The following is a 15,919-nucleotide window of genomic DNA, read 5'->3' on the forward strand; positions in this document are numbered from 1 at the left end:
CTGCACACCAGATTTTTTTTCGGCCGAAAAGTCGGAGTCGGTTGTCGAAAGCATCATACTAACAAGCCGAAAATCGGCCGATTGGACGTTGGCCGAAAATTCCCGGCCAATAATCGATGCGTGTGTACGAGGCATTAGTTTGCAGACAATAACCTTCATAAATTAAACATTACATAAAATAAAAAAATCACAGGCAGCGTCAGAGAATTTATTGTCAGGTGAAAGGATGATGAGGAGACCCTCTTCCTCCCCAAATCTTCAGCTCACACTATTTAGATTGTTGGCAAATCATCAAAAATGTCATTATTTTGTACAAAGGTTCTATATAATAAATACAGAATCACTAAAACAGACAGAAATAGGGGAACGAACACTAAATAGTGAAGAGAGGCCGTCATCTTAATCCTCACCTCACTATTTAGAGATCAGGAGTCCCAATCTCATTGGCTGCATGCTTGTTCTAGGTCATGACTCAGAACTCAAAAAGATAAGGACGGCTTCAGAGTCTTCCCCAAAACTAAGTCAGCAGCTCCTGTGTTTTTATCCTGACCGATCCTCTATAACTATAAATAGACACTGTAGAGTCATAAACGGCTTTGGTTAATATAGCTCCGCTGGTTAACCTGAGACTTGCAGTTCCTCAGCAGCTGATGGTCCTTCAGTTAGCCGAGATTGGGCTGTGTGTTCCCTCGATGCAGCTGCCATGACAGCAGATTATTATTACTAGATATTAATAATATTGTATTGCTTTGATTTCATATGTATTTATTTTCTCTGCATATATTAATAATTTCCTGTCTCCCGTCACGTCCCAATAGCGGTCACATGACTGTGTGCTATGCGGGAATTACAGTCTTTGTATGCACACAGAAGAAATTCCGATTTTAGTTGCAATTTTTCTGGTGGTCTCACCCATAACCTATTGTGTGCAGTTACCCATCTTTCCCCAGGACTGGGCCAAGGAGGTAGACGAAGAGGCTGTTGCTTTGGGGAGGGATGGAGTACAAAAAGGGCATCACCTGCAACCTATCCTGCTGAAGCAAATAACAGCTCATGGAGAGGGGCTCACGTTGGCCTTTTTGGTCTGGCATTGGCTGCACATAGAGTTTACAGGTTCCAAAGCCCCCCCGTGCCATTTCTTCTTCTATACATTAAACCAACCTTTCCTAATATCAGGTATATATTAGAGGAGAAATAACGGAAATAAGTTATCATTACAGTCGTGCGCCCCCCCTGCATCCGGTGACATGAGAGGAGCGTGACAAGGTAGAGCTACCGATCACAGCGCAGGGGATTATGGGAAATCCCATCCAATGGGCACCTGCTACACCTCTGATGGGAGGTTCCCCTGTCAGTATCTGTGCTGTATAGAAGCAGACATGGTTTCACCCTCGCAGTCAGTATGTGGGAGAGCTCAGGATGAACAGGCGGTCCTCTTCCTTGCGGATCCAGCGTAGCAGGCGGGAGACCCCATTCACAGCTGAGGATTTTGTCCCAAGAGGACTGAAGCAAACGTAGAGTTCGAACGCCTCCGTCACCTGCAGAGAGGAGAGTGATAAATGTCATAGCGGCATCAAACTACTCCCCTCCTCTTCTCCTGAAACATGGAACAGCAGAATCACTGAGTGAAAAATATGTCAGTGCACTTCTTGTGCCTAGGCACTCCTGAATCCTGATATCAGTGCACTTCCTGTGCCTAGGCATTCCTGTTCTTTATCGTCAACGCTGTATATCTGCAGTCAGTGGCGTAACTAGGAGGGCTCTTCCCTCCGAGCCCGGTGTCATTAGTTATTATTTTTTAACTACTTTTTTTTTTTTTTTTATTTACAATATTATTTTGTATTATTTACAATTTTTTTAGGAGCACGTTGGGAGGCTTTGGTGAGATATCAGGGGTCTAAATAGACCTCTGATGTTTCACTTTTGAGAAAGAAGACTGAGAACAGAACCCTCAATCTCCATCTTTGCAGCCTCAGCTGCAATGAATGAATGGACAGAGATAGTTTTGTACAGAGGCTTCCTGTTCATTCACAAACTGAAGCATTGTAAACACTGTCAGTAATCAGTACGGATCACGGACTCTCCATTCAAAAAGGAAGGGGCCGGTAAATGACACATTTACCGACCCCTTCCTCGCACTAGAACCTGACCATGGTAAGGCAGTAATGATGAACATATCCTCTGAGGAGAGCACAGGAAATACTTGGGACTAGGTATTTGCCCTCTGCTTGCCTTTCTGGGCACAGCTCTGCAGTTACTGCTAACCTCATTAGAGGTTGTTCACTATTGGGGAGGAAACTGTACCTGAGGACCTGCAGTGCAAGACTCTCCCTGCTTCTGCTTCTTTCATTCTGTAGATATGGGCCTCCTCCACCTCTTTTATTACCCCACTAGTCATCAAGGTAAGTCAGTAATGATGTATATTTCCTCGGCAGGGAGAACACATTAAATTCTGGGGACTATGTCTTTGCTCTCTCATTTTTAATTTTTTCGGGCGTGGCTCCCTGTTACTGCTAGCCTTAGGTATGGAATGAGATTTAGCGATGTCACTACTGTGCTGTTCACGGTTTTCCTTGCTGGAAAGGAAGCTGTGTCTGAGGGCCTGTAATGCAAGGATCCCTCGGCTTCATTCATTCTATGAACTAGTGCTTCCTCCACCTCTTTCATTACCCCACCACTAAGTCTTGCCTCTAACCAAGATGGCTGGCTGCGCTCACACAGAACAATGCATGGTAAGTCAGTAATGATGTATATATCCTCTGCAAGGAGCGCACAGGAAAAACTGGGGACTATGTCTTTGCCTTCTGATTGTTTTTTTTTTGGGGTGCACCTCCCTGTTTCTGTTAGCTTTAGAAGGTATGGAATGAAATTTAGTGATAGCACGACTGCTGGTCACGGTTTTCCTTACTGGAGAGGAAGCTTTACCTGGGGACCTGTAGTGCAAGGATCTCCCTGCTTCATCTATTCTGTGGCTTGGTGTGGATTATTCCACTACTACCCTTGCCTCTAACCAAGATACTGCCCTCATGCAGAACATGGCATGTGTAGCGGAAGGGACGCTTGTCATACACTTTTCATTCCCTTTGTTCAGCTGTTCGTACCCCCTCGTTAGTTTACCAAACCCCATCTGTGTGGTCCATGGGTTTGCATCTTTTAATAACCGACCACCCCTGGCTGTTAACCGCAAATTACTTATTAAGGAAAGGGTTTCCCCTATGTGGCTGCCGTTTGTATCGCCAAACGCATGTGTGCAAACAAATGGCGGCCATTTTGGGTCTCGAACGTGGGCAGCGGTTGTCAGGGACATGGCTGTAGAAGTACTGGCGTTACTGCCAGTACTAGTAATGGGCGCTACAGGCGAGCACCTGTGCGCGTACGCGCATACATGGTGGCGCACAATGTGTCAATTGAGACCATCTGCTGGCCTATATAAACCCACCTCTGGCCCCATCAAAATTGCTGGATTATCGTCAGCGTCCTGTGACCCGAACCTTGTGAACTCTCTTGGAATTCCCGTTATCACCGGGCTTGCTTCTGACCCATCTGATCTCTCTCCTGGTGTTTGACCCTCGGCTTGCCTTACTGAACTTGCTACTGCGACCTACCTGCTCTGATTACCTGTGTATGACCCCGGCTTGCCTAAGGACTCTGCTTCTGCGTGCCTGCTCTTCTGTTGTGACCCCGGCTTGTCCCTGTTCTGCTACTTGCCTTGCTCTCAGACTGATTACCTGTGTATGACCCCCGGCCCGGCTTCTACTACTGCACCAAAGTTACCTGATATATCTGGAGTTCCTGGAAGTCGCCGGGCGTGCCTGTGTATCAGCCTCCTCTTCCATCCTCTGGTGTCCACCGGTCCTGCTCTCCTGTTCCCCGCAGGCGACCTGTGCGGCTCAGGACACTTCACCTCCTGTACCACTTCCAGGGGTGACTCGCGCTGAGCTGCAAGGGAAGCCCTCTCTGCACTTCGGCCTCGATCCAGGTACGCGACAGCGGTACATGAGCGTCGACGACCTGGAACTAATCTCAGCTACCCAACCCCACGAACACCGGGTAAACTGATACCACTGCCCATCCAACTTCCCCAAACCATTATGAGAATGCCGTTCGGGAGACCTAAACCACCAAATAGGGGGAACATTTGTTAGCAGCCAGGGGGAGCCTTCATCGGTATTCGTGTGAGAACTCCCACAAAAGACTGGTCGAGCCCAATTTTCTCTGGAACTGTTTTGGGGCTTCCCCTCGTAGCCGACCAGTCAAAATTTCACTTGAATGGTGTTCCCGAACCACCGAAGCGATCTTAGTGATATTTTGACAAAGTGTGCGTTCAGATCCCAGCTATTCTGTGATGTGACTTTCGTGAGGTTCTGAAATATTAATGGTGTTGGAAAACATTGTAAATTTTCTTTACCTGAGAGATAATTAAATGAAAGTTGTTCTTACTTGATTATCTCTCAGGCACAGAGGAGAAGTCTGTGAAATGTTTACTTGTCCCTAGTCCCCTCTCAGGTGCAGCGGAGAATGCCCCTGGAATATGATTTAAGAAACCCCTTGCATGGTGAGTTACATAAAAGCCAGCTGTGGCTGAATAAAAAGTTGTTGACTCCGAGAACTGTGTGTCCTCCAGTTACTGGGGGGGATTTTGCCTTGGATATTTTAGTACTTCCTCAGCTTCAAGGATTATACAGCGGAGATACCTAGGCTGGGTATTGGAGCTCCGCTACAGCATGGTAAGTCAGTAATTTTTTTTTTTTATAAGCCCGTGGTGTGTGAACTAACACCCGTGTGTAAAAAAAAAAAGCGCACACACGCAAACGTGGGAAACACAAAAAGTGCACAGGGTGTGCGAATGGTCCACCCCTGAAGAGGACGGACCCTTACCTTGATCCCCTGGGGCGCAAGACTCCTGACAGGGACTGAGGTACTCACTGGTTCGAAACCAGGCAAACCCCGTTCTCTGGGAGGACTGCTGAAACAGCCCACCCCAAGTACTAGATGGGGCTCCCCCGAAGGGAGACCCCATGAGAGAGGGCGAACTAAGCCAGAAGGCCATACCCACCCCCTCCCAAGACTTTCAAGGTAGGCCCGAGGACCCACACCCTACTTAATCGTGAAAAAGTGAGATAGTGCAGTGACAAACTACAAAGAAAAAAAAAAAACACACACACACACAAACAAACAAAAGAGAGTGGGGAAAGGGAAGTGGAGAAGTACATAGTGTCAAAATGCAATACCTTGACAGGCAATTACTCTGGTCCCGGCCAAAAGGCCCGGCCCTAGAGGCAGGTGCGAAAAAAGTGTGTAGGTGCAGTGACCAAAGAGCCCAAACACTTAAGATGAGCTCCCCCACCTCTGAGAATTAAGTCACCCCTAGGCTGCCACCCCTGGGGCACGTACACCATGGGCTTTTTCTGGGTCCCGGCCTTCAGCCAGACCAGTGCAGCCCCATCCCTACCAGGAGGTATCAGAATTTAGACAGCTAAGGGAGAGCCTGCCTTCAACTGTGGACAAGCCTTTTTCAAGGACAGATTCAACCCAGGAGGAAAAGGCCTTCCCACCACCATCACCATTCCTTTACCAATTACATCCAGAAGCAGTACTAACCGGCGCAAGACAAACACCGGCTTTCCCGCTCCTTTCAAACTGAGAATAGATACTACACTTGATCTTAGCCAAAAGGCAGAGAAGCGATATGGTAAGTCAGTAATGGGTAAAAGACAAGCTGTAGAGAGCCCATAGGTGTTACTGGTGAGCAGCCCTTTGACTTCTGACTGCAATATTCTAGGCACGGCTTCCTCTTTATTGAGATTGTACAATGAAGACTCCACTATCACTCACATACGGCTTCATGTCAGCATGTTGCAAAACCTGATCTGTATCCTGGGGGATTATTACAAATTATTGTTGGTGAGAATATTTGTCAGAATCAGGAAAGAGACTCGCTGGAATCTTCTTTGGGGTCACTTACCCAGGCCAGTATGTTCTCAAGGGCTCCCATGTGGTAGATGGTGATCAGGGGACGGGCGCTGCAGTGTGCTCTGCCATGCAGGTACTGATATAATTCCACCAGCCGCCTTCTTTCCTGATCGGTGTCATAGGGAGCCACCATGGCGGGACTGTAGGGAGATCACATGGTCAGTTTTTCCTGGCTTTATCAGCAGGTATGCAGCATTTTTCATTTTCACTTTTCAGTTCCCAGCCCTTTTTACTGCCAACATGTACAAAAATGGCTGCCCAATAAGAACAGCTTACAAAGAACTCACTGAACACAAAGGTCTTTTTTGTGTTCACTTTCTCCTGCAAGCCCCCTCCCCCTAGTGCATAGTAGGAGCGCACACCTTAGGGCAGTGGTCCTCGACCCTGGCCTACAGGGCCCACTAACAGGCCAGGTTTGCAAGATAACTGAAATACATCCCAGGTGATCTCATTTGCTGCTCAGTGATTGCAGTACTCTAGTCTGCATCTCCCCAAGGTAATCCTTAAAATCTGGCCTGTTAGTGGGTCCTGAGGACCGGAGTTGAGGAGCACTGCCTTAGGGTACGATTTGTGCAATGTTGACTACTTGTTTGGCAGTCTTGGAGATTTTTCAATCCACATAGAAGCTTGCCAGGGCTACATTAAAAGGAGAAGCAGTGGCGTCATTAAGGTTGGGGGGGGGTCACCTGGTGCGGCAAAACATGGTGTCACCACCCCTCCCCCACCTTCAAATTATTTTTCTGTTTTCTGAAAGTGCGCCAAAGATGAAGCATGCGGGACTTTTGGGAAAATGCAGAAACAAAGCGCAACCTAATAGAAATCTATAGGACTGCAGCGATAACTGCAGGTAAAACTTAGGAAAACCCCCTTTACATTACACGACCCCTGCACCTATGCTGAACCTCTTAGCTGGCCTTCCCTAGTAGTACATCATATTGGATACTTGGCTGGCCTCCCATATCTGCACACCTCGGACTCCTGGCCGGCCTCCCCATTGGCAAACCTTATTGGATCCCTAGCTGGGCTCCTCTATCTGGCCCCCTAGTGGATCACTAGCTGGTGTCTCTTGCAAATCTTACAGAACCCTGGCTGGCCTACTTGCACAACTCATTAGAAAACCCCGGTCCGCCTCAACGTTGGCGCACCTTATTGAATCTCTGGCCAGTCTCCCCTATCCGAATACCTATTTGGACACCTAGCTGTCCTCTATCTGTACACCTCATTGGTCTCTCAGCCAACCTCGCCTATCTGCTCACCTCATTGAACCCCTTAGCTTATCTCCCCTAGCTGTACAACACATTGGATCCCTGGCTGACCTCCCATATCTGCACACCTCATTGGACCCCCAGCCAAAGTCCCCTATGTAAATATCTTAATGAACGTTGGCTGGCTTCCCATACTTGCACACTTCATTGAACCTTTGGCTGGCCTCCCCTCTTACCACACATTATTGAATCCCTGGCTATTCCCCCCTAGCCACACACCTATTTGGACCCCTGGCTAGTCTTCCCTATCTGCACACCTTGCTGGACCCCTGGCTGGCCTCCCCTATCTGCACACCATGCTGGACCCCTGGCTGGCCTCCCCTATCTGCACACCTTGCTGGACCCCTGGCTGGCCTTCTCTATCTGCACACCTTGCTGGACCCCCAGCTGGTATCTCTTGCTCACCTGGTGAGGAGCCCGGAGCTCTTAGATTTGTAGAGGAAATGTCTCAGTTCTGGGATCCCTATCTGTGCGACATCATAGAAGGGGTTCCTTAGCGCCTCCATCAGCAGGGCCCACGTTCCCTTCTTCTCCAGCCTCTCCACTATCTTTCTCTTGCAGTCTGAGACTGTGAAGAAGTCCTCTCGGTCAGTGGACACCATCAGGAGGCAGAGTTCAGGCTTATGGCTGAGATACGAGATGTGAGCATGGAAGAAGCCGGAGGCATTGAATTTGGGGAGGCAGATTGGCGTCCAGGCCTCGCCTTCTCTGAAGGAGCTGGAAGAAGTGACCAGGTTGAAGAGCAAGTGGAGATCAATGGGGTGCAGATACTGGTCCTTCTTCCTGACTAGGGTCACCAGCTGGTTATTGGACATCAGGATGGAGAAGACCAAGCTTTTGGCCTTGGCTTGCTGGAGGCAGTACATGGCCGAATCTCGCAGGCTGGCCGCCATGGGCAGACAGCCCACTGCTCCCAGGAGGAAGCTGGGGTCAACGTCCATGGAATCCAGCAGCCGGTCTGTGATGCGCTCAGAGCCGGAGAGGAGCTGCCGTAGGTCATAGCTGGGTCTCTGCTGGAAGAAATGGTGGAGCTGAGTCCCAGTGACCAGACTCACAATCTGATAGTAAACATACAGCAACTCCTGAGCCATTTCCTGCTCTGACTGCTGAGTATGTGACACCGACACCAAGACCAGAGGAGAGCGACGCACAAACACCACCTTATATCCATCTGCAACAGAGAAACCAAAAACTGTACCAGAAATGGGGGCAGAGTAAGCATATGGGTATACTGCTAAAACCATTTCTCACCCTTATTAACCGCTTGAAGACCGCTACATAGCAGATTTACTGCTACAGGGCGGCTCTCCTGTGCAGAATTAAATATATTTATTTTATTTATGTCAGGTACTTAGATAGCGCCGTCAATTTAGACCCTGTTCAGACAGGGGCGACGCGACTTGCTGGGGCGACCTGTAAAGTCGCAGTGCACAGCGTGCACCGCGACCTCGGCGCGACATGCACGGACTTCATATCATTGAAGTCAATGCAAGTCGCCTCCAGGTCGCCCCAAAGTAGTACAGGACCCTTTTTCTAAGTCGGAGCGACTTGTGTCGCTCCTATTAGAACGGCTCCTGTGCTAATCTATGGCAGGCGACTAGTCACGCTAGTGTGAATGGGGTCTCACACAGCGCTTTACCTATACAGTGTACATTCACATATATAGGATTCTTCACTTCTGTCTGCAAGGGGGGAGGCATACGCGCACCGTAAGTGATCCGCTTCTGTTGTGATTAACCACTTAAGCCCCGGAAGATTTTACCCCCTTCCTGACCAGGGGGTTTTTTGCAATTTTTTACTGTTTGACTTTAACGGACAATTGCGCGGTCGTGCGACGCTGTACCTAAACTAATTTGACGTCCTTTTTTTCCCACAAATAGAGCTTTCTTTTGGTGGTATTTGATCACCTGTGCGATTTTTACCTTTTGCGCTATAAACAAAAAAACAGCGTCAATTTTGCAAAAATAACAATATTTTTCACATTTTTTTATATGAAATCCCCCCCCCCCCCAAAAAAAAAGTAAAAATTTTAAATTTTTTAACATTTTGGGCCAATTTTTTTTTTTTTACCATATGTTTGGTAAAAAAAAAAAAAAAAAAAAAAAAAAAAAAAAAATCGCAAAAAGCGTATTTTGATTGGTTTGCGCAAAAGTTATTGCGTTTACTAACAAAAGGGAAAGATTTTTGTCATTTTTGTTGTTTTTTTTTTTAACGCGTAATGGCGGCGATCTGTGATTTTTCTTTTTTTGCGGGACTGCGACATTGCGGCAGACAGATCGGACCCTTGACTGACATTTTTGACACTTTTGGGGTTACCAGTGACATTTCTACAGTAATCAGTGCTATACATATGCACTGTTACTGTAAAATTACACTGGCAGTGAAGGGGTTAACTTTTTTGAGAGGGAGGGGTTAAGTGTGTCCCTAGGGGCGTGATTCTAACTGGGATTGGCTGTGGCTTGAGGTGTAAGAACAGTGATCAACGGTCCTACATGGTAGAACAGTGTGATCACCATTCCTACACAGGGGAGAATGACAGGCGGCTTTGTTTACATCAGCCGCCTGCCTTTCTCCCTCTCCACCGACGATCACGAGTGACCGGCGGACGATCGGGTCCACCGGTCACATGCGCAGGGGGGGTCCCACGCCACGCAGGAGCGCGCCTCCGGCGGTGCGCGCTTGCTCCCTAGATCCTCACAGGCCTCTGCCTGTGAGGGGCTGACCGCCAACGTAAATAGTCGTGCGGCGGTCGGCAAGTGGTTAATAACTGCAGAAGCCGATCTGCAGGTGCCGGGCACTGGATGTCTGCCAGCACCTGCCAATCATCGGTAAAACACACAGAATGGGGATCTGCCTATGTAAATAAGGCAGATCTCCGTTCTGACAGGGGGAAAGCCATGGATTCTGTGTTCCTGCAAAGTAGTGAATAAAATCTCTATCTTCCCCTGATAAAAGCAGCACATTTTTTTTGTCCCCAAAAAAAAAAAAAAAAATGAGAACATTAATTTGGGGACAATTAACCGGTTCCTGACTGCCCGCCACCTTTTTTACTGCGGCAGGGTGGCTCTGCTGCGCAAATCGACGTAGACCTACGTCAGTCGCGCGCAGGCAGCTAGGGGGCCAGCGCACGCCGCCTGCGGCGCGCTCCCGTCCCCACTCTTCAGCGAGGAAGCCGATGCATCGGTAAGGCGGCTCCGATTGCCACCTGCCACCCGTGATCGCTCCCCGCTGAGAGAGGACGGCCGGATGTTGTAAACACAGCTGACCGTTCTTCTCCCTGGAATGATCACAGAGCGCCTGTGATCCTTCTATATAGGATCACAGGTCTCTATGATCATTTCACAAGTCACCCCCCCCCCACAGTTAGAATCACTCCCCTAGGCTCACATTTAACCCATTGATCACCCACAGTGTTAACCCCTTCCCTGCCAGTGTCATTATTACAGTGACAGTGCATATTCTTAGCACTGATTACTGTAGTGATGTCACTGGTCCCCCTAAAAGTGTCAAAAATGTCAGTTAGGGGGTCCAATCTGTCCGCCACAATGTCGCAGTCCCGCAAAAATCGCAGATCGCCACCATTACTAGGAAAAAAAAATGACAAATCTTTCCCGTAGTTTGTAGACGCGATAACTTTTGCGCAAACCAATCAAAATACGCTTATTGCGATTTTTTTTTTACCATAAATATGTAGCAGAAAACAAATTGGCCTAAAATGTTAAAAAAATTTTGATTTTTGATTTTTTTTTTTTTTGGGAATGTTACATAGCAGAATGTGAAAAATATTGTTTTTTTTTTTTTTTTTTTCAGAATTGTGGCTCTTTTTCTGTTTATAGCGCAAAAAATAAAAATCGCACAGGTGATCAAAAACCACCAAAAGGAAGCTCTGTTTGTGGGGAATAAAAAGGACATCAATTTTATTTGGGTACAGCATCGCACGACCGCACAATTGTCTGTTAAAATAACGCAGTGCTGAATCGCAAAATATGGCCTGGTCATTAAGGAGGCAAATCTTCTGCCCCAGAAGTGGTTAAGCTAAAACTGGATGCTGATTGGCTGCCATGCAGAGCTGCGCCAGATTTTGCACACTCCGGTTTTAGTAAATAACCCCCAATATGATACATCTACACAAGTTCTACCTGCGTGGATGGATCGGATGGCGTTCTTGTCCGATTCCAGAAAAGACACCAGTGCCATCATCACTCCGGCTGTGCTCGAGAGCGCCTCCTCTGACCGGTAGCGAGAATACACCGGCTTCCCAGCTTCGCTCAGGACAAAGACATGTTTCTGGTGCCGATACCAGTCATCCAGCACCCGACCTTCCCCGTCCCCTTCTGGGCTGGAAGAAGACGATGAGTCTTCCTGTCCCTGGTCAGGGGCTTCCTCCGGGCTCTGCTCCATACTCTGTACAGAACTGACACTCAGCTGAGTGGTGAGCTTGCTGAAGTCCTCACTGATCTGCTCCATGCTGCTGATCTCTGCACTGCCGTCGGGGCCAGGACTCTGGGGGAGGGGAACCTCCACCTCTCCTGTGAGGTCTTCATAGGACTGAGCGTGGACAAACATGGCTTCATTCTGGCCCGCCCCTGAGGAGAGAGAGAGGGGGAGAGACAGAGAGGAGAGAGAGAGAGAGGAGGGAGAGAGGGGGGAGAGAGTGAGAGGAGGGAAGAGGGGGGAGAGGGGGGAGGAGAGAGAGACAGGCAGAGGGGGGAGAGACAGAGAGGAGAGAGGGGGGAAAGAGAGAGACAGAGAGGAGAGAGGGGGGAGAGACAGAGCGGAGAGAGGGGGGAAAGAGAGAGACAGAGAGGAGAGAGGGGGGGGGAAGAGAGAGAGAGAGGAAAGAGACAGAGGAGAGAGGGGGGAGAGACAGAGGAGAGAGGGGGGGGAAAGAGAGAGACAGAGAGGAGAGAGGGGGGAAAGAGAGAGACAGAGAGGAGAGAGGGGGGAAAGAGAGAGACAGAGAGGAGAGAGGGGGGAAAGAGAGAGACAGAGAGGAGAGAGGGGGGAAAGAGAGAGAGAGAGAGGAGAGAGGGGGGAGAGACAGAGAGGAGAGAGGGGGGAGAGACAGAGACAGAGAGGAGAGAGGGGGGGGGAAGAGAGAGAGAGGAAAGAGACAGAGAGGAGAGAGGGGGAGAGACAGAGGAGAGAGAGGGGGGAAAGAGAGAGACAGAGAGGAGAGAGGGGGGGAGAGACAGAGAGGGGGGGAGAGACAGAGAGGAGAGAGGGGGGGAAAGAGAGAGAGAGAGGAGAGAGGGGGGAGAGGGGGGGAAGAGAGAGACAGAGAGGAGAGGGGGGGAAGAGAGAGGAAAGAGAGAGACAGAGAGGAGAGAGGGGGGAGAGACAGAGAGGAGAGAGGGGGGGGGAGAGGGGGGAAAGAGCGGCAGAGAGGAGAGAGGGGGGACAGACAGAGAGTGGGGAGGAAAGAGAGAGAGGGGGGAGGAGAGAGAGAGAAAGAGAGAGAGAGATCCAATAATGATCTATTTACATGAAGACGTTACATAGTTACATGGTTAGTGAGGTTGAAAAAAAGACATCGGTCCATCCAGTTCAACCTATGATGTGTGTGTGTGTTTGCTGTTAACCGTACATTGTATACCCCCTGTATGTTGTACATTGTATACCCCTGTATGTTGTACATTGTATACCCCCTGTATGTTGTACATTGTATACCCCCTGTATGTTGTACATTGTATACCCCCTGTATGTTGTACATTGTATACCCCCTGTATGTTGTACATTGTATACCCCCTGTATGTTGTACATTGTATACCCCCGTATGTTGTACATTGTATACCCCCGTATGTTGTACATTGTATACCCCTGTATGTTGTACATTGTATACCCCCTGTATGTTGTACATTGTATACCCCTGTATGTTGTACATTGTATACCCCCGTATGTTGTACATTGTATACCCCCGTATGTTGTACATTGTATACCCCTGTATGTTGTACATTGTATACCCCTGTATGTTGTACATTGTATACCCCCTGTATGTTGTACATTGTATACCCCCGTATGTTGTACATTGTATACCCCTGTATGTTGTACATTGTATACCCCCTGTATGTTGTACATTGTATACCCCTGTATGTTGTACATTGTATACCCCCGTATGTTGTACATTGTATACCCCCGTATGTTGTACATTGTATACCCCTGTATGTTGTACATTGTATACCCCTGTATGTTGTACATTGTATACCCCCTGTATGTTGTACATTGTATACCCCTGTATGTTGTGGTCTTTAAGGTGCCCATCTAACAGTTTCTTGAAACTATCAATGCTCCCTGCTGATATGACTGCTTGTGGAAGAGAATTCCACATCCTTACTGCTCTGACAGTGAAGAACCCCTTGCGTATTTTAAGGTGCACATTTTTTTTCTAACCATTTGCTGTCCAGGGCAATTTTTAATTTTTCCCCGCAAAATCAGCATGGTTTGCTAGAAAATTACTTAGAACCCCCAAACAGTATATATTTTCAGAAAGAAAAGGCCCTGGAAAAAAATGGTGGATGTTGCCATTTTTTTATGCCACTTGATATTCACACAGCGGTTTATTAACCACTTTACCACCGGAGGATTTTGCTGTCTTACGTCTGGGCCACTTTTTGCGATTCGGCACTGTGCGACTTTAACTGACAATTGCGCGGTCGTGCGACGCCGTACCCAAACAAAATTTACGTCCTTTCTTTCCCACAAACAGAGCTTTCTTTTGGTGGTATTTGATCACCTGTGCGATTTTTACTTTTTGCGCCATGAACAAAAAAAGAGCGTAAATTTTGAAAAAATAACAATATTTTTCATATTTTTTATATGAAATTCCCCCCCAAAAAAATGTAAAAATCAAAATTTTTTTACATTTTTGGCCAATTTGTTTTCTGCTACCTATGTTTGGTAAAAAAAAAAAAAAAAAAAAAAAAAAAAATCACAATAAGCGTATTTTGATTGGTTTGCGCAAAAGTTATTGCGTTTACTAACTAAGGGAAAGATTTCTGTCATTTTTGGTGTTTTTTTTTTTTTAACGAGTAATAGCGGCGATCTGCGATTTTTTTTTTGCGGGACTGCGACATTGCGGCGGACAGATCGGACCCTTGACTGACATTTTTTACACTTTTGGGGGGACCAGTGACATTTCTACAGTAATCAGTGCTATATATATGCACTGTTACTGTAAAAATGACACTGGCAGGGAAGGGGGTAATATTATTGGAGAGGGAGGGGTTAATGTATGCCTGGTGCTTACTGACGTGTGGGGGGGGGGGGGGAGGGGACTGAGTGACACAGGGACAGATCACAGGTTCAGATATGCTGAACCCTGCAATCTGTCACTGTCTGTCACTTAGGAGATCCGCCCGCTCTGTTTACACAAGCAGGCGGATCTCCACACTCGATTCCCCGGCGATCGGGGAAGAGCGGCGGCGATCACCGCCTCTCCTCCCCTGGCCCGACTCCCGCTGTGACTGAATACAGCGGGAGCGAGCATCTGGCGGCGCGCGAGCGCCGCCCACAAGGGGAGGAGTCCAGCGACGTAGGTCTACGTCGCTGGACGGAATCGAGCCGCTTTGCCGCAGTAGAGCTCGAGTGAGCGGTCGGCAAGTGGTTAAACACAATTTTATTGATTTTCCCCCGGAGATAAGAGGTGTGTAGAGCGCGGCGGACTATGTTGGGTGTTTATGGCTCACCTGGCTCGGTGCCCTGGGTCAGGGCGGGGCTCTCGGAGCGCGGGGTCACTCCTGGGTGTCTCTCACACTTGTCATGGACGTCAGAAGCCATGGGTGTCCTGTACAGGAAGAAAATATATACATATTACTGGAGGTAACCCATAGCAACCACCTCTGCTTCCTGTCACCTGACAGCAGAAAGCTCATTGGCTGATATGTCAGACCCCTCCTCCCCTCAGTGTACACAGACTCTGAGCCCCTCACATTACCTGTCCGATCACAGCAGGACCCCTGGTGCATTGTGGGGCCTTCCCTGAGCGGCCCCGCCTATACTCCTCCCACCTAGATAGAGGCTGACTTGCTTCCGGTTTGTTCTTGCTCCTCCCCCGTCATTTCCAAGCCCCGCCCACGCTACTCCTACCTCCACATAGATTGTGAACTGCTTCCAAGTACCCCGCCAATACCCAAGCTCCGCCTATCTGGGCTGCTCACAGCCCCGCCCTACACTCCTCCTACCTCCATATATATTGTGAACAGCTTCCAAGTATCCCGTCAATTTCCAAGCTCCGCCTATCCCGAGTGCTCATAGCCCCGCCCTCACTCCTCCTACCTCCACAAAGAATGAGCAGCTTCCAAGTATCCCGTCAATTTACAAGCTCCGCCTATCCCGAGTGCTCATAGCCCTGCCCACACTCCTCCTACCTCCACAAAGAATGAGCAGCTTCCGAGTATCCCGTCAATTCCCAAGCTCCGCCTATCAAGGCTGCTCACAGCCCCGCCCACACTCCTCCTACCTCCACAAAGATTGAGCAGCTTCCAGTACCCCGTCAATTCCCATGCTCCGCCCCCCCGTCCGGCTAAGCCCAGGCCTCGCCCCATACTCCTCCTACCTGTACAGAGGCTGACCTACTCCCAGTGCTTTGAGGCTCCTCGTTTCCAAGCTCCGCCCGGCTGCTTACAGCCACGCCCAATACTCCTCCTACTTCCACAAAGACTGAACAGCTTCCAGTACCCCGT

At 48.7% G+C, this 15,919-nt stretch overlaps 1 protein-coding gene across 1 annotated transcript; it reads right to left on the bottom strand.

The window, feature by feature from the left end:
• Nucleotides 1–1,175: 1,175 nt before the first annotated feature.
• Nucleotides 1,176–15,014, bottom strand: MON1A (MON1 homolog A, secretory trafficking associated; the record flags this gene model as incomplete). The annotated part of the gene is made up of 5 exons (XM_082266112.1): nt 1,176–1,538; nt 5,966–6,113; nt 7,644–8,409; nt 11,378–11,824; nt 14,924–15,014. 5 exons carry the CDS (start codon nt 15,012–15,014, stop codon nt 1,398–1,400), a joined length of 1,593 nt encoding a protein of 530 aa, XP_082122238.1. The 3' UTR covers nt 1,176–1,397.
• Nucleotides 15,015–15,919: the final 905 nt, after the last annotated feature.

Source organism: Pelophylax lessonae (assembly GCF_965119305.1).
Source record: "Pelophylax lessonae genome assembly, chromosome: 8".
NCBI classification, from domain to species: Eukaryota; Metazoa; Chordata; class Amphibia; order Anura; family Ranidae; genus Pelophylax; species Pelophylax lessonae.